This window comes from Erpetoichthys calabaricus, chromosome 6 (genome assembly GCF_900747795.2).
Source record: "Erpetoichthys calabaricus chromosome 6, fErpCal1.3, whole genome shotgun sequence".
Taxonomy (NCBI): Eukaryota; Metazoa; Chordata; class Cladistia; order Polypteriformes; family Polypteridae; genus Erpetoichthys; species Erpetoichthys calabaricus.
In genome coordinates this window covers 160,193,867-160,219,378 of record NC_041399.2, presented here as the reverse complement: position 1 = coordinate 160,219,378, position 25,512 = coordinate 160,193,867, and the positions used below count along the sequence as shown (strand labels likewise).

At 39.3% G+C, this 25,512-nt stretch overlaps 1 protein-coding gene across 3 annotated transcripts in view; it reads right to left on the bottom strand.

Moving 5' to 3' along the window:
• LOC114653632 (E3 ubiquitin-protein ligase HECW1-like) overlaps positions 1 to 25,512 on the bottom strand; it is a 461,230-nt gene that overhangs the window by 290,472 nt on the left and 145,246 nt on the right. For all 3 annotated transcript variants that reach the window (XM_051929083.1, XM_051929082.1, XM_028804051.2), the window contains one exon: positions 16,187 to 16,294. In XM_051929083.1, the coding sequence (XP_051785043.1) occupies positions 16,187 to 16,294 (108 nt within the window). The remainder of the gene's footprint in view (positions 1 to 16,186; positions 16,295 to 25,512) is intronic.

Genomic DNA, 25,512 nt, shown 5'->3' with positions numbered 1-25,512 from the left:
GGAAAAGGGTGGAGTGCCCTCTCAGGGTTGGGAGCGAGATCCTGCCTCAAGTGGAGGAGTTCAAGTATCTTGGGGTCTTGTTCACGAGGGAAGAATGGAGCGTGAGATCGACAGGCGGATCGGTGCAGAGTCCGCAGTGATGCGGGCTCTGCATCGGTCTGTCGTGGTGAAAAAGGAGCTGAGCCATAAGGCAAAGCTCTCAATTTACTGGTCGATCTATGTTCCTACCCTCACCTATGGTCATGAGCTATGGGTAGTGACCGAAAGAACGAGATCGCGAATACAAGCGGCCGAAATGAGTTTCCTCCACAGGGTGTCTGGGCTTTCCCTTAAAGATAGGGTGAGAAGCTCAGTCATCCGGGAGGGGCTCAGAGTAGAGCCGCTGCTCCTCCGCATCGAGAGGAGTCAGATGAGGTGGCTCGGGCATCTAATCAGGATGCCTCCTGGACGCCTCCCTGGTGAGGTGTTCCGGGCACGTCCAACCGGGAGGAGGCCCCGGGGAAAACCCAGGACACGCTGGAGGGACTATGTCTCCCGGCTGGCCTGGGAACGCCTCGGGATTCTCCCGGAAGAGCTAGAAGAAGTGGCCGGGGAGAGGGAAGTCTGGGCATCTCTGCTCAAGCTGCTGCCCCCGCGACCCGACCTCGGATAAGCAGAAGAGGATGGATGGATGGATGGATAAATAATAATTAATTTTTCTTTTATATATTTATAGAATTTCGTGATTTTGACTCCAATAAATTAAATTAAAAAAATTATTTTTTTGTACATTTACAGATTTTACTATATTCTGGCCACAACTGGGGGTTGGGCTCCGAAGGCGCCAGGGGGCTTGGCCCCCCTTGTACATATATATTGTGGAATAAAGCGCTCTATAGTGCCCTGTTGAACCCACCAGACAGACGTCCCAGACACACGTGTAAAAGCACAAGAAGATTCTTTTAATATTTTCTTCAGCAAAGTGCACAAAGCGCCGCACACTCCACAATTCTCCAATAATAAATCACAATAATTAGTAACAATAAATACACTCCCCCAACTCCCAGCAGCTCCGTCACACTCCCACCCAACTCCGGCTTGATCTGCTGGGGTTTCCCATAGTCCTTTTAAAGTCTCTGACCCAGAAGTATTCCGTCTCTAGGTCAAACACCCTCTTCAGGTGTCCCGGAAGTACTGCGGGTTTCCGTTCTCGTGACTCCTAAGTACTTCCGGGTTAACGTCACCATAATAGTCCCTGGGTTCTTGGTGAGCTCCCCCTGGCGGCACCCACGGCACCCAACATGCTGCCCTGCAGGAATCCGGGGAACCATTTCCATCCATGGGAGCTGCCATCTAGCGTCCCGGGGGATGTATTGCCCTAAAAAGGTTCTTTCTCTTGGTTGAGGGACGTCCCGGCCAGACTGAAATGCCGGCTGTCCATCACAATATATACTGTATGTATATATACACATACACATTTTGCTTGAGAACGCATACTATGCAAAAATGACTAGACCACCTGGGACGTTCTCCAGCATCTGGGTGCAACATAAAGATTTAAACTACTCAGCTTATATGATTCTATTTATCAATCTGTATCAAAACCAACAACAGTAGGTACAAATAAATATAGCTTTTGAATGAAAGCTTAAAGTCTGACTGCTACTACTGGGTTGGGAGGTTAGATTGGTATGAATCTTTAATGGTACAACGGCATGCCCTTGTGAAGTCCATTATTGGTGGTAAGCTAAAGTAAAGACAGCTCCAGCTAGTGAGCAGACTGCCAAACAGTTACCAAGAAAGAAACATGCTGGATGCAGCATGGACTGTAAGACAGGTAAGTGGTTATAGATAAAGGCATATAGCTGTTTTTGACATTTCTTCCTATCTACCATCTAACAAAAGAAACTTGGTTAGCTGGAACCTTTCTTGTTAAATACATGTTATAGGTAATCTCATAACATGATAAAACAACTTGTGGTGTCCAGAGACATACATTAGATTAGAATGTCTCACAAAAGAATATCCACAATGTATCTCTCAGCAGCTTTCAACAATATCATAACTCATTTGGTATAACAAAACCGGCAAGTGTGAAGGGCATCGCTCAAGAGAGAACTGAGTGATACACAACCAATACACAGAAACAGTTTGCTCTCATAGTAGATTTCGAAGTCTGATAAATCTTATTTTAAATAACGTATATTTGTATTATTTAAGTGCCACAGGTACATTTTTGACAGATGAGGGCTATATATTTTTAAGTCCTTGAATGCATCACTGCCATTGACAACCAACTGCTAAGATGCAAAAAGGTAAAGATCTTTTGATCTTTAGAGAACCTCTCCAAACACAGGCAGAGACCCCATCTTTGAGAAAGAAGAGTTTGCTTTACTAAAGTGGTGCCATTTCACCTTACAACATCAACCCAATATTAGAGATTACATTTTCTAGCTAAGCTTCCTCTGTCCTTTGCTTAACTCACAGATTTTTGATGTTCGTACAACTGCTTAATAGCAGACAATTACTCATCTATTACATTCACTGCTGTAAATTATGTGAAGGGTGTCCTGACTGTTCAATTGATTCATTTTTAGTAAATTCATATCGCTGTTATAAACGATATGTAGAAAATGAATCTGTGCTTGAACAAAATCCCTCCTCATGAGGAGGTCAAATCTGTAATCATTTTTTCCGATTGCTGAATCATTTTTGTTCTATGAAAGGCGACTACTGAACCATACTTTTCTTTAATGTCTTGACAATATTCAGCATTATATATAAGATAAACTATTAGAAGAAAGGACTGAAATGCTATGTACAATACATGTTTTGAATTACTTGTTTTGAAGGCACAGAAGTGGAAGAATGGTTTGCAGATGGCTGTTAAATAATAAAATAACAATTAGCTATGACTTTTAAATCTGAGTTCTAAGTTTAAGTTCAACATATAAGTAGTAATCATAACACAGAACACAGGCTTTCTTTTTTTGGCTATAGCAATCCCAGCAGTGGGTTGCAATCATTACTTATAGAAGATCTACGCAACAACAGTTCTATTTGTTAATGACTTTTTTCTACAAACAAAAACTACAATATCACCATAACACAAAATAACTAGTCTCCAAAATATACCATTTTCTGTCCTACCTTACAACTGTACCTTCACAAAATATTATTTATAAATTGCAGGATAGCAGTGAATATTCAAATAGCATTGGATGAAAGTTTGGAAAAAACACTGAACTGGATATCAGCCTATGATGGGACAAAGTCACTCACACACACGATCCCTCAAGCAGAGCCAGTTCAGAGTCGACGATAAACAAAAGTTGCATAACTTTAGAACAGGAGGGTAGTAGGGTGTTATACTGTGTTAGCCATTATGATGACATCTTGCCTGAAGAAGAGGCCTTAGCTGCCTTGAAAGCTTGAATATTGTAATCTGCTCAGTTAGGCAATAAAAAGTGTCAATTTGCTTGATGTCTCATTGAACATGAGAGGAAAATCTATGTACCTGATTAATCAAAACCCCAGCATACAAAAAATAAAAATGTATAAACTACACATAGACAGTGACTAGGTCAGGATTCCAACCCATTTTCCTGAGGGCTTTGAGGCATCAGTACTAACAAATAATCCAACATGCCTATCAAGTGTTCAACATAAATAGTGTGTAGTACAAAATACTTCAACATACATTTGAACAACTGATGAACCCAGCAACAAATAATTCAAATTATTATATGTAAAAATAATAGAAAATGTTTTCTATTTCTTTTGACGTTAATACATAGTCAGGTATAGGTATGCATATAAACACTGCTGTCCCTATTCTGACTCACATATCTCTAAGTGATAATTCTTTGTGATATTTTTGCAAGTGTGGTACCCCAAATTTACAGTAAGTAATCATTCAGGACTGGACAGATTAGAACTGTTAAAATAAACGGGTTTCCATAATCCTCAGTTTATCAAAAATACAGTATGCATGTTGTTGCTGATAGAGTTTCACCATTATCTTCACCTCTTTCCAGGAAGACTGTGAACACAGCAGGAGAAAAACACACAGCATGTAACAAAGCCATGCCTGAGAAACCTTCCATTTAAGAGTGTGTTTGCCTAAAAAAGTGAAGAATGTGTGGATCGACATTTGGCAATATATGAGACTTAATGACATAATGACGGTGTAAGTAATATAAATCTACAAACATTCAAAGACATGAAAAATGCATAGAATGCTAAAAGGTATCTATAATTGGCAAGCTCACATATGCAGAAAGAAATATTCACTTAAATGTCACTGTATATTAATAATTCAGATATATTAATAATTCAAGAGAATGACAAGATGCAAAACAAAGAACTATAAACTTGTATGCAAGTTTGACTGGAGGCTTTGTAGTTTAAAATACACTAAATGAATCAGTAATGCACATAACAGGAGTATCTGCAAAAAAAAAAAACATGGTGTTTACATTTAATTTTTTTCAGATACCTTTTCAGCAATCAGCTCTAAGCAGCAGCCAAGCAGATTGATAAAATTAGAATAATACACCTATACAGTATACATATGAATTGTGTTTACTGTAAATATTGGATAGGTACAAAATAAAGAAGATGTAAAAAGTGTATAAACATACAATATGTATAAAGTGCTACCTGGGCACTTCAAGAGAAATCATTTGTTGGTTTGTGGTGGGGTTTCATGCCATTGTCATCCCATTTTCAACTCTATGGGGTACTTTAGCATTATCAAAAACTGTAGGATCTGCAAGCATAAGATCAACGTTTGTTACATACTCGTGATTCATTTTAGTTTCAATTACTTGTGTCAAAGTCAAGTAATACTGCTTCACTTTCTTTTTATTAATATGTTTCAAATGGTTTTCTTTAAATTAACTATAAAACTTTGAGCATTTTTGCAGATATTTCAATTAATGGACATTTTAAATGCAAGTTCCGACACACATACAAGATCAGGTTATGAACGCTGGCAGAAGAAGAACTCGTTTATAACCCAGGGCTGCCTGTGTAACTAATCAATACTATCATTATCTATCCTACAGGAATACTTAAAAAGTGTGTGTGAGATAGGGTGAATGGGGGACTTTATTACAACATCATTAAATTTTAGCCCCTGAACAGTAAAGGTTAAAATCATTAAATCTTTTTTAGTCTAGCTGACTAACCTGAAGGAGAAACTCATAAACAGAAAAATACCAAGGTGAAAATCAGAATAAGCAAACACTAAGATTAAATAAGTTTTTTTCCATCCTCATATATTTTTTTGTAAACATTACTTGTTTCCAAACAATACCATTTTTCTTCATCAGTTATTCTTTTTTTCTGAAATACCAGATTATCATGTGTTCTTTTTATTTTTGATTTAAATTTTATCACAAATTGTGTCCCTTTCTTTCACAGGACATTCTAACAAGGGGCTTCTTTTATATACTGCCTTTATATAGTGAACTTAAATACCAAAGCTTTTTAAATATGTAGGAATGCAGTAAAAACGTCTGCAGTTACATTTTCCATTCACTGCCAACTAATTCCTTAGCCACTGACTACATCCTGATACTACTGCCTTATAATGCCACATGCTGGAGCACAAGTGAATAATGTGTAACCTCATGTGCCGCTATGTATGCTGCAGTGTAAAAATGCAGAAAGCAATGCAAAAAAGCTTTTAAAACAGTGAAAATAAACGAAAAAACACACATGGACAACCTGCTCAGTCACTCCAATCTTTCAAAGAACAAACAGTCACTATTTTCTATTAAATATCTAGTAAAGTGTGTTGTCAAAAGGCACTTTAAAATGTATACATGAATAAAACATGAAAGAGAAAACAGATATACATAGCACAATATAATTCTGATTTGTGATGTCTAAGGGAAATAAATGCTGTATGAACAAAGTTAAAAAATAACATACATAATAGTAAACTTACATTAAGAGGTGATAAACAAATGGGTAGAGTCACTATGTGCATGAATATTAAAGATCAATAAAAAAAGTGTTATAAATGAAACAAGAATGGATTAGGGAAAGGAATTATTCACTTTTTCTTTGGTGAAACCAATAATACCCTCAACCAAATTAAATATGAACCAACATGGCTTCCAAGGTTTAACATCTACTCCAAAACAATGAGCACAAAAAAGCAATCACTACTAGAGCAAACACTAGTCTCAATCAGGGTATATAAATCACTCATCACTGAACTCAAATAAACATATTCTTATTTAAGAAAGAGAGTATGTGTATGTAACATGTTTGCGAAGGAGCCAAAGAATGCCCAGTTTTTAGTTAAGCCTCCTCGAACAGCCAGAGCAGGGACATGGTGATAGAAATTCCCTAATGTATGTGTACAATATTCTTATAATGCATGGCTTCAAAATGGTGTACTATCATTATCCAAATAGCACTCATATAAACAGTACTATATTTGTCAAATATTAATGGTATGATCATGGTATCATTTTGAAATACTGCTAAAATGTTTAATTTAATTTAAAAACAATTTAATTATTTTCAAATTTTTGATTTCTAATTTTTAATACAAAACAGAAAAACATCTATAAGAATGATATGATTATGATATAATTTTGATATACTGCTGAAAAACAAAACAAATCTATAAGCACTTAAAACACTTTTACTCATCCAACATAATGAATATCCAAACAGAATTACAAAAAGGTATCATGTTAAAAAAGGCTTGCAAGTACATCTAAAATCTTCTCAAACTAGATCTCCCAAAAACTTAATCACACTACTCAGCAGCTGTTATGAATAGATTCTTTATTTAATTTGTGTATGTTTTCCTCTGAGCACTAGTTTTGGGGTTTTAACCCCTGATTCTGAATCTGACATAATTTATGTGATTTGAGTCTTACTTTTCGGTTTTGTTAATTTATTTAGGCCATTATTGCTGTCATTTTGGTTATTTACATCACAGCCATTTTGTCTTCTCCATTATTATGGCTGCATTACATATTTAGTTAAGCAAGACATCAAGCTTTTTAGGGTTTCCCCCTATTTTTGGCACTCTAGACCTGAAAAAAACCCTCAATGCTAGGCCATTTTCCAACCATGTTTTGTGCAGGTAATTACAGCCTAATAAGAGTACACCAATAGGTGTCTTCAGCAAAAATTTTATCAGGACTTTAAGTTTCAAAGTCAGTGATTATGAAAATTATGTTATTTTTGATTTCTGATCCTTTACTAGGGATCTAGCCCTCTATGGACCTTTACCAAAGCATGAAAAATGACACAGTTCTAATATAATCAAGAATATTTACACTTTAAATATTTAAATTGAAGCATACATTTTAAACTTTAAAATATCGGATGCAACTATTTTTGTTTATTATGTACTTTTACCTCATGATATAAATCATTACATTTCTTATTAACTCTCCGAATTAGGTGCATTGTACTGTAATTCAAACTTTTTGACCTTGATTTTTGAGTTTGCTTTGGTAATTGTGCAGTAGATTTCCTGGTTTTTGACTTTGTTTTTTCAGTTCATTTAATGTCGTTTCTCCTGGTTACTCTTAAAAATATTCTTGCTAGTTTTCACTAACAATAACAGCAATCTTTTATCAGCTAGTCACACAGTACTTACTAGAATTAAACATGAAAGACAACCACACAGCCATTGCATAGAAAATGGAAGTTTTAAGCCAATGTAACAGATATTATGAAATATTACTCCTCTTAAACAGTACATAAGAAAAGGCTGAGTTCAATATAGTTAAAAAGGTAGGAACACTTGATTTAGGAGTATATAATAAACTGTTCAGGGACACTCTGTTTCCATTCTTTTTGTATAAGTCATCCTTTATTTGGGACATTTATTCCATTCTCTTTTATGTTTAGGTTCTATGTTGGCATTCACACAATCACATGGTTACGATGTTATTCGTATGTATGTATTGTCACACTGTGTGCATTATTATCTCATATGGGTTATGCATGGCATCATGAATGTCATTATAGAATGCATGGGGCCCTCAAGCTTAATTTTTGTTGACAAAAAAGGAAAGAAACAAGAAAGACAGTTTATGCTTCATTTTGTATTGTTTTCTTTTCTTTTCCCATAGAGAGGGATACGCAGTCTTGGACTGAACACGGCTACAGAAAATTGCTACAGTAGGGAATTGTGCTTTGGTTTGTTGTCCAGCTACCTATCATGTTGAGCACCAAGCTATTTGTTTCCTTCTCAGAGACAGCACCCACTGTGTACCTCTGGAGATAGGCCATTTCTATAAGATGTCCAAGCTGTACACTGGCAGCTTCTTTATATTTGGTTCTGTTATAAACTCTATTGCTTCTCACCTTCTGCTTTGTGACTCATTCTCTATGTATTTATTTTTATCTGCACAGCTGCTGAATACAAAGAAATACCAGCCACTGTGTCCCGTTTGTTAGTGCAGTTTCTTATTCCTCATATTTTGCGGCTTCATTCCTTGTTTTGTCTGTGATGTTAACTAGAACACAGCAATGTACTTTCTGTATCCCGTTTGCCTGTGTAGCGGGCTCACTCGGTAAGTGTAAATTTCTTTCTGTCTTTTCTCTTTGGTTCTTGCTTCTTATGGGCAGTAGCCCCTGGTTCATTCACTCCAGCATTATTCAGTCTAGTATATGGAAAGCAATTTAGAATTCTAATTCTGACCATTGCAAGCCTTGTCCTAAGTTTCTTCATAAGAAAGTTTTTTTTCCTTATGTGTATATGTGCTTTAACCCATAGTTGCCCTGGAGATTAGTTCAGGTTCTTCTCTTAAAAATTGTGTCTATGTGTGTGTGATTACATAAGTTATGTTATTAATTATTCATGATAAAAAGAGAACAGCTTTAATAAGGCTTAAAGGTAAACTTCAAGGGTCAAACTGCAAACAGATTTTTTTTACACCATGAAGAAAGCCAGTGTGGTAAATTGAAACCTGACAACAAATCTCACTAGCCCACCTTAGTTACTGCCAGGGATGCACTGATACCAATACTTGTTTTTTAGCATTTGTCAATATTGATACCGATACCATTGTAGTGAGGCTGGAAGATAGTATTTGTTCATCAACTGTCAGCTTCACTGTTAACATCAAATAATAGACTCGTAATTTGAAGTAAAATAATTTAAAACTCTGCGGTGGGATGGCACCCTGCCCAGGATTGGTTCCTGCCTTGTGCCCTGTGTTGGCTGTGGTTAGCTCCAGCAGACCCCCGTGACCCTGTGTTTGGATTAAGCGGGTTGGAAAATGGATGGATGGATAATTCAAAACTGAATAAATAACTAGAGTACATTACATAGATTCAATTACAACGCTATTTTTATTTTATGGCTCAAATATCACAGAAAAAAATCAAAAATCAAATACAGTTAATGTATGTAAACCAAACCATTGTTTCAAGTCTTTCAACATGGGATGTAATAGTATAACAGTGTTCACAGGGATTCAGCTAAACATGCCAAGAACATTTCTCTTACTGGTATCCCATTTTTTAAGATAACTCTCAGTGGCGTAAAGGTATACGGGTCAAAAGTTATTGGGGAACACCTGCCACTGGACAGGTTTATGTCTCTTTCGAGAAAGTAAGTGTTAGATTCCTTTTGATGAACAGAAGCATCTCTTCATGTTCAACTGTACAATAAGCTTGTTTCTAGTTTCAATAACAATATGTGACAATGCACTAAATAATCTCTCACTCTCTGCACTACTGCATGGGGTTGAAAAGGTATTTCCTTGATATCTGAGACAAAGTGAGGAACTACGCTTTGTTAACTGAACAGTACTTAAGTGGTTTGTCTGAATGAGAAATGGTGGTCTCTCCCAAGCATGTTTCCAGCAGTATGGTAGCAGATACTAGAACACAGCTCATTGATGCTGCTGCATGTTCATCTAAGATCTCATTAAACATACGCTTCAAATTACTATTCAGCTGGGCCTGCCATGGACTTTTGGCAGGTAGTGCCACATAGCCCTGTCCAGCTGCTTCTGGGCCATACAATTCCTGCAGCTCCTGCAACACCATCTCTTTGGCCTCTTTGGCTGTATTGATATATGAAAAGAAACTGATCCTTATATCTATAACAAGAACATTTTGTTCCTGATGATATGAATGCTAGTTTTATGGCTATTCAATAGACAATTTTTGATACTTAAAGACATTTTATGTAATGGAAGAGATTGTTATAAAATGCTTAATATTTAAGAAATTTTGGCCAGTAAGGATTTTTTATTTAAACACCCTTGAGAAGTAATTAATAATAAATTCAAATTTATTTACACATAGTCATGTTTAGGATACAAATTTGTGAACAGCTGTATGCAGTTTCAAAAGAATATTTATCTATCTATCTATCTATGAATGAGAATGAGATATACTGTATTCCACTGAACACATTTTTAATTGTAAATATATGAAACATTAAAATAGTGAGCTAGGATAGAAATATTTGATCTTTCTTAGACAAAAACAAAAATAGCATCGCTCCAGTAAAATAATCAATTTGAATGCAGAGTCATCAATATTGATGCAGACACACATTCCACTAATATCAAAATGTTAGCTTTATTTTCCATGCTTGTTTGCAGTGTTATAGTAAACAGCAAAACTCTCCACAAATAATGGTTCAAATTAGGAAACAATGAGGAAGCACAGCACAGATTTCTATGCCATCTCATTCTGCCAGAAAATAGATGCATCCGATACCGTGTTTTGCAAGGAAACACATGTCTATTAGAAAACACATTTACTTGTAATATGATCAGCCAAAATTAGTATGTACTGTATATTAAGTGACCCTTGAGCGTTTAATTCCATTAATTAAAACAACCAAGTGTTTTTCTAAACAAACTTCCAATTACGAAAAGCTTAGAACTTAATGAAACTATTCCAAATTAATAAAATAGTGAAAAATACGTAGCATAGTTTACATAGTGAAGTTCTTTTTTTTTTAATTTAATAAAGTTATCTTAAAATTTACCATTTAGTTTCTCCATTAAAAACAAGGTATGTGAGTTAGAAAAAGCAAACACATGTGGCACATCCATATGTGCTGCTTTTAGCTAAGCACATCACTTCGCCTAATAATTGGGCACTCCTTGGATCAAGCAGAGTGGCAATGCAGATTGACCTCTAAATGGGAGTAGACTAAAGCAAAATGCTTAAAGTGGTGTGGAAGAAATACGCTGTGAAAGACAGGACCTTCATCAATCAATCAATAACTTTTATTGGCAACAGGTGAGTAGTTGTGAGTATTCTGCTTGCAAGCCAGAGAAAAGCCCCCCCCCCCCCCCCCCCCCTTAAAACAGCTCTTTATATTGTGAGCTTGTTTACTTCTTAAGTAGTTCCTCTTTCTAGCATAAGTCATACATCATCTTATGGCTAATAAGTCAACTACAGCTATTTTAACACAAAAAGATCTTAAAAAAGCAGTTTGCACTTTAAGTACAGAGTACATTCTTTCTCAACAGTCCAGCATATGACAGGCCATATGTTAACCCTTAGAATAACAGGGGGGAATGTAATTTTTATTCCACAGTGGCCAACTACAGTATTTTATGTCCGACTGTCACAGCATCTGCAAAACTTCACTGTGCAAAAAAGCCCTCTGCTACTGCCAGCCTTGGGACTCCAGCATCATCCATGCCTTTTTATCATATTTTTGGCATTGTCGTGGACCAAATGCCAAGCATTTCCTTAAATATATCTGCTATTGCGTGGCCTGTATGAGAGCCTCGAAACCGCTTTACATGTAGCATTATCCACTGGAGAGCGAAATTCTCATCTATTCACTGTCCAGTTAAGTTGATGATAGACATTGGACAAACAACACTGCTCGAAATGTCAGTGGCGAAGCTGACAGCTGTTATGTCGTGCAAAAATCTGTCGATATGCTTTTTTACAAACTTGTGCGTCCTTGGTAAGCTGATCTTTTTGATGTGGGCATGACATGGAATGTTGTACGTGAGTTCTAACACATTCTGGAGACACCGAAATCACACATTATCAGCAACCGACAGTGGTTGATCATCAAGAACAATATATTGGGCAAACACTTCTGTTGTTTTCACTACTCGTAAGTTATCTTTTTACATTTTTCTCTCCTTGCTAGAGTCTGCCGCAATGATGGCTGATGCTGTGCACTGCCAGAGGCAATTTGTGTGCTCATTCTTGTGTACTTTCGCAGTTTACAGTCCATTAGGCTTTGCATTCATTGTTAATTGTAAGAAAACTTCCACATCACAAACATTTAAGTTCTCCGATTATTTTTTTTTTGCCTGTTCCAAACATTTGTGCACTTTTACAAGTCAAGTCAAGTTGGGGAGCATGCACTGGTACAGTTCATTGCTGCACCCACTACACAACGAAACAACTCGGGATCTCGGTTGGCAACCCCCCAGGCAGACGCGCAGTCCAGTCCCACCCTCCGGAAATGACCCTCTATCAGCCGCAACCAGGTGTTACGTGGGCGACCCCTTGGCCTGGTCCAGCCACTCGGGTCCCCAACAATGAGGATATTACGAGCCGGGACACCCTCTGGGAAACGCGCCACATGGCTGTAGTGCTGTAAGTGACACTCCCTCACAATGCAGGTAATGTGCCTCATTCGGGACTCCATGAGAAACCGCTCATTCGACACAAAGTCAAACCAACAGTACCCAAGGATTTTCCGGAGAGACACAGTACAAAAGGAGTCCAGTCTTCATCTCATGTCGCTGGAGAGTGTCCATGTCTCGCAACCATATAGCAAGACAGGAAGCACCAGGACTCTAAAGACTTGGATCTTCGTCCTTTTGCATAGATATCGGGAGTGCCACACCCCCCTTTCCAGTGACCTCATGACCCCCCCATGCTCTCTCAATCTGTCTACTGACTTCATAGGAAGAGTCATCAGAGACATGAATGTCACTGCCAAGGTAAGTAAACCTCTCGACAAGGTCGACACTCTCTCCGCAAAACAGACATACTGCTGATGGATGTGCCCAAAAGGTCATTAAAGGCCTGGATCTTGGTTTTTATCCAGGACATTCGCAAGCCCAGACACTCAGACTCCTCGCTCAGTCTCTCGAGCGCCCCGATCAGGGTCTCCATTGACTCCGCAAAGATCATAGCATCGTCAGCAAAGTCAAGATCAGTGAATCTCTCTTCACCACAAGATGCCCCACAGCCGCTGGACCCCACAACCTTGCCCAACACTTAGTCCATACAAGCATTAAACAGAGTAGGAGCAAGAACACACCCCTGATGAGCCCCAGAATCAACTGGGAAAAACGCAGAGGTCCTGCCTCCACTCTGCACAGCACTCACAGTACCAGTCTACCGGCTGGCCATGATATCCAGCAACCTCGAGGGGATCCCGCGAGCCATCAGGATGTCCCACAAGGTAGCTCGTCAACTGAGTTGAACGCTTTACGAAAATTGACAAAGGCTGCAAAAAACTCTGCCGATATTCGCGTTTGCACTCCATTAGAACCCTATACATTTGCCAGGATGCGGTCGATGGTAGACTTCTTAGGCATAAAACCAGACTGTTCCGGTCGCTGGTAGGTGAGCAAGTGATCACGGATCCTATTGAGGACGACCCTAGCAAGGACCTTACCTGGCACCGAGAGCAGTGTTATCCCCCTGTAGTTTCTGCAATCCAGGTGATCACCCTTCCCTTTTCAGAAAGGGACGACAAGTCCCATTTTCCAGTCAGTTGGGATGATTTCAGTCTCACAAATGAAAGCAAATATTGCTTACAATGCCAAGATGACAGCCTTACCACCAGCCTGGAGAAGTTCACCCCTGATACCACAGATCCCTGCAGCCTTTCCCCCCTTCAGCTGGTTCACTCAGTGAGAGTGGGTGGTTCACAGCTAATTGGAGGATCAGCCTCAAGAACCGTGAACCCAGAGATATCCAACGTCCTAGCCGGAGGATCAGCTTTGAACAACTGCTCAAAGTAGCCAGCCCAGCGGGTCACAACTGCTGTGTCATCCGTAAAGACTGTTCCATCAGCCGCCCTGACTGCGACTCTCTGAGGAACAGATTCAGATGTGCGTAATGCTTCGATTCCTCTGTAAGCAGAACATGGGTCACTAAACCACAGATGGTGTGTTACTTGGTCACAGATTCTTCTAACAAACGCCTCTTTATCTGCCCTCAGAGCCCTCACAGCCGTCCTTCTCAGTTCCCGGTACAGACCAGAGTTGCCATTGAGCCGTGCGCTGCGACTCCTCTTGATGATATCGAAGGTGGCCTGCGAGATGAACACCTCCTTCTTTTTCAAGTATGAGAACAAATACAGTATTTTGCGCACTATAAGGCGCACTTAAAAGCCTTTAATTTTCTCAAAAATCCACGGTGCGCCTTTAAATTCGGTGCGCCTTATGTGTGCACTGAGTTCCAAAATCTGTAAAAATGTTGTTGTGCATTTTAGTAAGCGCTCTGCTTGATTGACTGTCAGACCATTTCCTGCCGACATAGGGACGTAGTAATACGTACACTATGAACGCTGGCAGCGATAAACCAATTGCAGAACATTACGTAAAGCCACGTACACTTACCTCCGCCACGCCTACAGCAGGTAGGTATATTGTACTACTGGTGCACTGCGAAACCACATTTGTTTGGCTAAGGACCCTGAAAATGGCATCAGAGAAGAGACATGCTTACGATGCACAATTCAAACTACAGGCTATCAGTTACGCGGTTGTAAATGGGAATAGAGCAGCAGCGAGAGAATTTAAAATCAATGAATCTATGGTTCGGAAGTGGAGGAAGCAGGAGAATGAATTGCGCCAAGTTAAAAAGACAAAAAAGAGTTTCCGCGGGAACAAGGCGAGGTGGCCAGAGTTGGAAGACCAACTTGAACAATGGATTCTTGAACAAAGAGCAGCCGGGAGAAGCGTCTCTACAGTCACCATTCGACTGAAGGCAATAACGATAGCACAAGACATGAAGCTCGAGCACTTTCAAGGAGGTCCGTCTTGGTGCTTTCGTTTTATGAAAAGGCGCCATCTCGCCATCCGCGCACGAACTACCGTGGCGCAGCAACTGCCAGCGGATTACAAAGAAAAGCTGACCATCTTCCGCACCTACTGCAGCAACAAGATTACCGACAAAAAAATCCAGCCCAACCACATCACCAACATGGACGAGGTCCCTCTCACTTTTGACATCCCCGTGAACCATACTGTGGAGAAAAAGGGGACCAGCACGGTATCCATACGCACCACGGGGCATGAGAAATCGGCTTTCACTGTTGTTCTTGGTTGCCACGGTAATGGACAGAAACTACCACCTATGGTCATTTTTTAAGAGGAAGACGCTGCCAAAAGAAAAGTTTCCAGCCGGAGTCATCGTTAAGGCCAATCCAAAGGGCTGGATGGACGAGGAGAAAATGAGAGAGTGGCTGAGAGAGGTGTATGTGAAGAGACCGGGTGGGTTTTTCCATGCATCACCGTCTTTGTTGATCTGCGACTCCATGCGTGCCCATATCACCGCTACTGTGAAAAAACAAGTGAAGCAAATGAATACGGAGCTTGCCATCATTCCAGGAGGATTAACAAAAGAACTCCAACCGCTGGACATCGGTGTAAACAGGGCGTTCAAAGTGAAGATGCGAGCGTCATGGGAGCGATGGATGAGAGACGGCGAACACACCTTTACTAAGACTGGAAGGCAGCGCCGGGTGAGTTACGCCACCATATGTGAATGGATTGTGGATGCCTGGGCTAAGGTGTCTGCTTCGACTGTTGTCCGAGCTTACGCGAAAGCTGGAATCATTGCTGAACAGCCACCCGGCAACGAGACTGATTCCGACAATGACGAGAGGGAACCCGGCATGTTTGATGGCGAACTTGCCCATCTGTTCAATTCAGATACAGAAGGTGAGGACTTCGATGGATTTGTGACAACAAACTGATCAAAAAACAATGTGAGTGTATTTTTAAATACGTAGTAGAATAAGGTTTAACTAAACTCATTGTTTTGCTTCTGTTACCTTGTTTTTGCATGCGCCGAATAATACGGTGCGCCTTATGTATGGCTTAAGTACAGAAATAAGCCCCGCAATTGAGAGTGCGCCTTTCAATCCAGTGCGCCTTATGGTGCGCAAAATACTGTATATGAGCACCTTAACAGGTATCATTGCATCCCTACTTACTGTATGTTGTAAAACTGTAAGTTGTATAAGAGAAGTACTCACGTTCCATGAAGTAAGAGCTGGCATCGATTTTCCATACAATTTGACCTTTGTGGGATCCATTAACACCACGATTTTTGTAGTCCAAAAAATTTTCAGAAAGTACTTCATCTGCAAAAAGATGGAAATGATTTTAGTTATGCTTTTCTAGTATATTGACACTATCTCAAATAATTTGTTTCATCATCCACATATAAATTGTGTAAATGTACTGAAAGCTACGAGTTTTGAACGTTAAACATAACTTAGATTCAGCTTCAGTAGTAGATGTACAATACCAGACACATACTAAGCATCAGTTCAATTAAGCAAGAACGATGCCACTACTCATTTTCATTCTTAGCTCACTGCAAAAAAAATAAATAAGAATTAGACTTCAATGGCTGTCACATGTCTGTAATTGGTGCAAGAAATAAACACATGATTCATAAAAACTAAAAAAAAATCACTTTAATAAGTGAAAATTATTTTTCTTAAAGGAAAAGACATTTAACTTTTCAGTTTTGGTGTAACTTTAAGTTTCACTAGTTAATTTACCTGCGGTGGCTTGGCACCCTGCCCAGGATTGTTTCCTGCCTTGTGCCCTGTGTTGGCTGGGATTGGATCCAGCAGACCCCCGTGACCCTGTGTTCGGATTCAGCGGGTTAGAAAATGGATGGATGGATGGATAGTTAATTTACTTTATATATTTCTTTGTGAAGAATACGTACAATTTTTAGAATAAATAAAATTAGGCTTTACTTTAGTATTTTATGTACAATTTGTTATGAACAATGACTTTAGTAAACTGTTAAAATGCTTGTAGATGAAGACTTTCTAGGTCATGACACGTCCACTGATTTTGTAACCCATTTATCCAGTCCAGCTAGTGCTGAATAGAACAAGATGGGAGATATTAACCATCTCTGGATGGGGCACATTAAGACATACAGAGACACTCATCCAGGGCAAATTTAGAGTTGCCAGTTAATGCAATATGTACACCTTTGGGATGTAGGGGGGTGGGGGACCAAAGCACCTGGAGATAAAAACACAATACAGGGAGAATATTTATAAATGCAAAAACCACACAGGTGGTAGCTGACTGAAATTTGGTTGCAGGACTATGAGCCATAAGAAACTATGAGTCATCACCCAACCCCAAAAGACACTTATGTGAAATGTTAAAGGTTGCACCAGTGAAGCATATACATCAAACAATGCCTTCTATCCATTATCCAACCCAATATACAGTATCCTAACTACAGGGTCACGGGGGTCTGCTGGAGCTAATCCCAGCCAACACAGGGCGCAAGGCAGGAAACAAACCCCGGGCAGGACGTCAGCCCACTGCAGAACAGTGCCTTCTACAAAAAGCTTATTAAAATTTATTTTTCATTGATGGGATTCCATCAGTACTCACTGTCCTCTAAAAAAATATGCTATTGGTGGAGAGCCAAAATACATTTTGCTGTCATAAACTTTTGCTGCAGCACATTCAAAGCTGATTCATCATTTTCTGTAGATCTGATGTGTGATATGCAGGTTCTATAATATGATGTCAGCTAAATAGTTTGGGCGGCACAGTGGCGCAGTGGTAGTGCTGCTGCCTCGCAGTTGGGAGACCTGGGGACCTGGATTCGCTTCCCGGGTCCTCCCTGTGTGGAGTTCACATGTTCTCCCCGTGTCTGGGTTTCCTCTTGGTGCTCCGGTTTCCTCCCACAGTCCAAAGACGTGCAGGTTAGGTGCATTGGTGATCCTAAATTGTCCCTAGTGTGTGTGTGTCTGCCCTGCGGTGGGCTAGTGCCTTGCCCTGGGTTTGGCTCCAGCAAACCCCCGTGACCCTGTGTTAGGATATAGCAGGTTGGAAAATGACTGGCTGAATAGTTACCTCTACATGGCAATGAATTGTAAACTCCAGAAGAGGCCTTGCAAACACCACAATTCCTTTGAAACACGATACATTAAAAAGCTTTATCATTGCTGCATCAATGTATAACAGGGGAGTGAGTACCCTCTGCCTATGAAACCAAGCCTTTATAATTAACCTAGTTAAAGTGCTTTCTACAATGAGTTGACTTGTTTCCTTTCATTATTCATCTATGCTGATCTAATTGATTAATTAAAAAAATGTTGTCCCCGTGTCTGCGTGGGTTTTCTCCGAGTACTCCGGTTTCCTCCCACAGTCCAAAGACATGCTGGTTAGGTGGATTGGCAATTCTAAATTGTCCCTAGTGTGTGCTTAGTGTGTGGGTGTGCGTGTGTGTGCCCTGCGGTGGGCTGGCGCCCTGCCCAGGGTTTGTTTCCTGCCTTGCACCCTGTGTTGGCTGGGATTGGCTCCAGCAGACCCCCGTGACCCTGTAGTTAGGATATAGCGGGTTGGATAATGGATGTATGGATGGAAAAAATGTTGTACAGAGTCCGGATCATTAAATAAGGATCCATCCAATCTTCAAAAGCCATTTCTCAGTTTGTCATAGGCCTTACACACATTCACACCCACACTCACTGACAATACGGTCTTTTTAAGTCACACATTTTTGATAATACAGGCTTTTCAACATTTTGTGGATTGGGAAGGTAACTAGATTATCCAAAGAGCTTTTGCATATGCTTCAGGGTGTACTTAGAACTTTGACCACAAAATCAGAGTAAACCTCAGTCTCTGTATTTTCTTTTAAATAACAAAGCCTTGAAATTAACAAAAAAATAAAAATGGAAAATTGCCATATTTAATCTTTTATCCCATTGTTAGAGTCCTCCAAATTAAGTAGGGTTAAGGCATTTTTGGGTGCCTATTTTGTTTCTTTGCTCTCTGCACTGTTTACTGAGCATTAATCTTAATGGTCTGCTTCTGAACTCCAGCTATTGAATCCTTGCTAATTTTTGAAAAATGTTGGCACTAGTAGGTATACAATTCTTTATCTTTGCTATTCACGAAAATGACTAATGAACTGATAACTGCACACAAGCATTTACATATTTATTTATTGTCATCTATTAGATTGTAACAATGAGTGAGCCAGAGATAAGACACCTTACATTTACTGCGCATTCTCTCACTCCTCTGATGGAATCTTAATGCTGGTGTCACAATTCTACTGCAGATGAGAGACTGAGAGAGAGAGAGAGAGAGAGATGAGAGAAAGAGAGAAAGAGAGACAGAGAGAGAGAGAATGAGGGAGAGACAGAGTGTTCATGCAGTCTGCAGGCACTGCTCCTGCTTTTGCTGTTGTGGCAAGGGAGCATAAAATAATGTCGAACTGGAGGGGTGTTCTTAGATTGCAGGGGATTCCTTACCTAGCATAACATTATTTTTCAACTGCAGTCAAGCTCGCTTCCAGCAGACCTTGCAGAAAGTGCATTTTTCATCTCTCCACTGACAGCAGAGCTTAAAGAATAGGCACTTGCCGGTGTCCATGCTTGTATTAACAGCCTTCAGGCATCCTTGATAAAGTTTACATTCATCTTCGAGATTCCCAAGATGGTGGCCACAGGTCATTCTCTCAAATTAAAAAAGCATAGCAAGTCCACAGAATTTATTACCAAATAAATATTATCAGATTTAAAAAAAACTGTCCATTGCAAGCAACCTGAAACAAAGCAGTCTTTGTTTAAGAACTGACTGTTGTTAAGACTTAATTGAACAAATGGTAAGCTGTGATACATGGCAATTTCAAGAAGGGTTTAATAAAATTATTAGCAGAGAATTGACCTTTAAGCAGACAAGACAAAAAGCTATGAGACCCCAATATTTACAGAAAAATATACAATTTAAACCAACTGACTACAGATCAATTCCTGACAGGTCACTCGGTGCATTTTACTAATAACTACTATTTATGAGATGCCATGCCAAGGAAACTATTACCTTGGAGGCTCTGCAAATGTGATGCTTTCTCCTCTATTTCTTCCAGTGCTTTGTAGACTTTTACTCTAAATAGTTCACTGCTGACTCCTCTCAAATGGAAGCACAATATGCATTCCTCAGCTCTGCAACTTCCAAAACTTTTTCAAAATGCCACTGCTTTTTAAATTCTCAGTTAACTTTGGAAGAAATCAAGAGGGGTTTCTCTTTCCAAAGCTAAGACTCTAGGTACTGAAGGAATTCAGCATGAATTGAATTTAGCATTTTGGTCATAAATCACACAGCCATTAAATCACCTTTATTCATTCACTTTAGCAAAATCACACCTTCATTCTAATATACACTCTCGCATCATCTCCTTGCTTCTTAAACCTGACAAAGATCCAACAGGTGTTTCCACTTAAAGGTCACCCTATGATGACCTCCTTTGCCAAATTACTAGCTAATGTTCTTTTTTGCTTGTCTTCATTCTTGTTCCTCCCATTAAGACAGTTGCTTTGCTGCAGATAACTTTTGTCACCTGTTATACATTATTAATAAGAATTATTCCCAAGCTATACCTGTGGCGCTGTTTTCACTAGATGCCATGAAGGTCTATGACAGACTGAACTGGCATTATATATGAAAAGTTTGGCAGGTGATGGGCTTTGCTGGCCCTTTCATTAAATTTAATAAAAAAATTGTATTCAGCCCCAGAGGCATTGGATATTTCTAACTCAGAGATACAGTATCTCACCCTTTTCCTTTCTGTAGTGGCACGAGGCAATTCTGTTGTCTGTCTCCTATGCTTTTTAATCTTTTCATTAAAACAACTTGCAGCACTCTCACATGGCTTGTAGTTGGTTTCCCCTATCACTACTATTGATATGTCCCAAAACCACCTCTATAAGGTGATACTATTCTCCTATTTCTAGAGCATATCATATTTTAAACCTGTTTTATATTGGCAGAGGATTACATTTTGTTTCACCTTGGCTAGGACAGTTGGGGGAGGTTTATTTACAATAGTGCCCTCAATATCGATGGGCATGCCATTTTCTTTCTGCAATGGTCTGCTCTAGGTACACTGAAAGATCATTTTGAGGAGTCAGTGCTCCTTTAATTCCATAACCTTTGCTCTAAATTTCCAGTGTTTTCCTCTACCTTGTTCTTTTACCTACAGCTAAGGTCAGTATTCAAAAAGTGTGGGATCCCCATGTTTTCTCCTATTTCATTTCATCCTTTTTAAAATTTAGTTTCTACAATTAGTTTTCAATCTAACCTGCCCCCATGTTTTATGTCTGTCATAATGATGAAGGCAAAAAACCTCTGTGCCTCTTTTTTACTCTTTTTTGTTCAGTCATCTTTTAGTATCGGGTGAGAGTGTGTGGGGACTGTAGATGGGGTACCTGCAGGTAGGGAATGTTTTGTTTCTTTTATTTTGATGTTTGAGATCTTTCCCAAGCAAGAAAACAACAGGGAGCTGAAGTCATTCCATTTAACCAAACATTTTCTTTAATATTCTAACTTCAGACAAAAGTGAAGAGAAGGTCTGTATTGCATTGTTATCATTTATTGGATTCATTTTGTAAATAACATTTGAATGGAAAGTTAAGACAACTTGCTGCTGCTTGTTCACAGAGTATCTGTCTATTGCAATGATTTAACCTGTGAGTGCTGTTTTGTTCAGAGCATTGGAGCCATGTAGCCTTTGAACCTGTTCTCTGAACCAAGCCTGCATGACTGTAGACACTGATCCAATCCACCTCTCAGTTTCCCACTCCCTTCTTCCCTCATGCATGAACAAGAAACTGTGATACTTAAACTCCTCCACTTGAGGCAGCACCTCATCACCAACCTGAAGACAATATACTTGTACCTACTCCAAGTCAACAAAGCACATGTAGACTGGTTGGGCATACTTCCATTAGCCCCCCATAATTCCTGTGAGGACATTAAGCTGGTCAAGTATTTCACAGCCAGGATGAAATGTTCCTCCGCAATGTTCCTCCTGAATCCAAGGTTTGACCAACAACCAAACTTTCCTCACTGAAAAAAGTATAACATTGATGTTGTTCATTTAACGTAAATTTTCTCTTTCAAGCAACTTAAGATTAGTCATTTAGTGTTGTAGCTTGAAATACACTGCCTGGCCAAAAAAAAAAGTCGGCACCAAAAAAAAAGGTCACACACTCTAATATTTCGTTGGACCACCTTTAGCTTTGATTACGGCACGCATTCGCTGTGGCATTGTTTCGATAAGCTTCTGCAATGTCACAAGATTTAGTTCCATCCAGTGTTGCATTAATTTTTCACCAAGATCTTGCATTGATGATGGTAGAGTCTGACCGCTGCGCAAAGCCTTCTCCAGCACATCCCAAAGATTCTCAACTCTGGAACAGGGTAAATCTGGACTCATCAGACCACATGACCTTCTTCCATTGCTCCAGAGTCCAATCTTTATGCTCCCTAGCAAATTGAAGCCTCTTTTTCCGGTTTGCCTCACTGATTAGTGGTTTTCTTACGGCTACACAGCTGTTCAGTCCCAATCCCTTGAGTTCCCTTCGCATTGTGTGTGTGGAAATGCTCTTACTTTCACTATTAAACATAGACCTTAGTTCTACTGTTGTTTTTCTTCGATTTGATTTCACCAAACGTTTAAGTGATCGCCGATCACGATCATTCAGGATTTTTTTTCAGCCACATTTCTTCCTCGAAGACGATGGGTCCCCACTATCCTTCCAGTTTTTAATAATGCGTTGGACAGTTCTTAACCCAATTTCAGTAGTTTCTGCAATCTCCTTAGATGTTTTCTCTGCTTGATGCATGCCAATGATTTGGCCCATCTCAAACAGACTAACATCTTTTTCACGACCACGAGATGTGTCTTTCAACATGGTTGTTTAAGAAATGAGAAGCAACTCATTGCACCAGTTGGGGTTAAATAACTTGTTGCCAGCTGAAAGATAATTGCCCATGCAGTAAATATCCAATAGGAGGCTCGTACCTATTTGCTTAGTTTAATCCAGGTGGCGACTTTTTTTTTTGGCCAGGCAGTGTATTTGGTTTCAGATCTCAATCAAAGTAAAAAAAATTGTTTGTACCAAAGTAAGTTATGGTGGAGGGAATAAACATAAAAATCCTATTTCAGTTAACCTAATATTTTAGGTTGTTCGTGTGCTGTGTGGGAGAGGCCGTTTGTAAATTCTTCCGGTCGAACTTTCCAGCGTGCTGTCTTTCCAACTGCCAAAAAAGAAGAATACTTTCCTAAGTGGAGTGGATGTGGCTATACAGGTCTGATCATTTTCAGCAGCAGACTTTTATAACAGAGTATTTCTGGTAAGTAACCCTGTTGCTCAATTGTTAATTTTAAGTATAAGAACTCGTAATAAAACATACTTTCAAGAAATCTGTAGAAACGTTTAATAATTTTTTGTTGTATATTTAAGATTTACACTGCTAAATGCTTGTGTATTTGCACTAGATTTTTAAATAAACGTAAAAAGTACAGCATTGGAATGTGTTATGTTCATAATATTTCTAATAGCATAAAAACAGGTTACGACCAATGAACCATTTTATATTGTAACAACTTAAAAAATAGATTTACTTCAGTATAAAACAAGTGAATTACACCCAATCACTCTAAATGATTTGCCTCAACTTAAAAAATAGATTTACTTCAGTATAAAACAAGTGAATTGCACCCAATCACTCTAAATAATTTGCCTCAACTTAAAAATTGTGGGTTCAATAAGATAAAAAGAATTACATTGGTTCAGATTGAAAATATTAAGTGTGAATCATTACCTTAATTATTTTAAGTTGAATGTAGGTTATACTTTTTCAGTGTACAGTATAGTTAAGTGCTATTTTTGTTTCTTTAATTTCTGAGGCATGTATTAGTGTATTTCTGGGCTTGCTTTAGGCTACAAGCAGAAGAAGCTTTTTTCAGAAAGTATGTGCTCCCTACAAAATACACTTCCTTGCCAGTTTTGTTGAATGTAAATGTAGCCACAATCTAATCATTACAAATAGTATTTTGTGGTCTTTGTGTGTACTATGCAGCAAACATCGTACATAGTTGTCACTGACATCTCAGATGTAATCCTATATTAACATTACTTTCAACTTAAGGAAGATATATTGCTGCTGAAGAAACCCTCACATCAAAAAAACATCTAATGACAAATGTATATTTATCACACAGAATGATGAACTGTCAGGTGTTTTCCAGATATACATGCTGGCTTCCCAAATGGCATATTATTGAAGGAGCACATTAATTTTTCTTCAACTCCAATATGCCTTCTGTCCATAATACTATGGGAATATTATAATATATGACTATGTGGCCAAATACATACATATATATATATATATTGTAACAAGGCACTATATAGGCGCCTGACCCGACATAGATGGACACAGAGGCACGTATAAAACAAACGAAAGTTTTATTTATCTTCATCCGTGGGCGCACGTCTTCCCTATGCCCCACAGGCAATACACAGTTCATTAAGCACTCAACAAACACCAACAATCCTCTCTCCTTTACCACCACTCCTCCTCAGGCTTATTCCTCCTCCTCCTGACTCTCACTCCTGAGTGGTGGTGGCTGGCCCTTTTATATCCCACCCGGAAGCGTTCCAGGTGCTTGACCTGGACCTAATTGCACTTCCGGGTGGGACTGAAGATTCTTCCAGCCAGGCTGCTGATTCCATGCAGCTCCCCCTAGCGGCCATCTGAGCCCCCAACCAGGCTGTGGAGGACTCCATCTCCCATGGAACCATGCAACAGGTTGGGGGATCACCGTCCGCCAGGGAGGCTGCCACCCAGCGTCCCGGGGGAGGTATTGAGCTGCCCATGGTTGCTCCCCTGGAACAGATGCAGCAAGGGTGTCCCTGCCGGGCATGGGACCCGGCTGTCCGCCACAATATATATGAAATGCCCACTGTTCATCAATGGTTAACCGTTTGTGTTCTTGAAAGTGAAATTTCCCTTGTACACTAAGAGATTTCATTATTATTATTATTACAGTCTCATTTAAATTATGCCCATTCAAACGATTATGGGTTTATTTTTCGGTGTTTTCAGGTTACTACATGGTCAGTGAAAAATACATAACTCAAAGTATTATCACGTACAAGGCAGGAACCAGTAAATGCCACTATATCATCTATTTAGGGCACCAGTCTAACACACGTGCATATACTCACATTCAGAACGGGCATATTTTAAGTTGGCAATTAACCTAAAATATTTATCTTTGGGATGTGGGCGAAAAACTGGAGTAAACTGAGAAACACACACACAGAATCAGGGAGAACATACAAACTTCACTCATACAGGTAGTAATTAACATAAATGCTTGTCATTAACAACTTGATCTATTGCAACTCCTTTTCTGTTTTATTTTTCTTTTCTGTTGTGATACAATAAATGTGAGACATCAGGCAGACAAGACTGTCTTCTGTTTGTGAGGTCCAAAACAACCGCATTC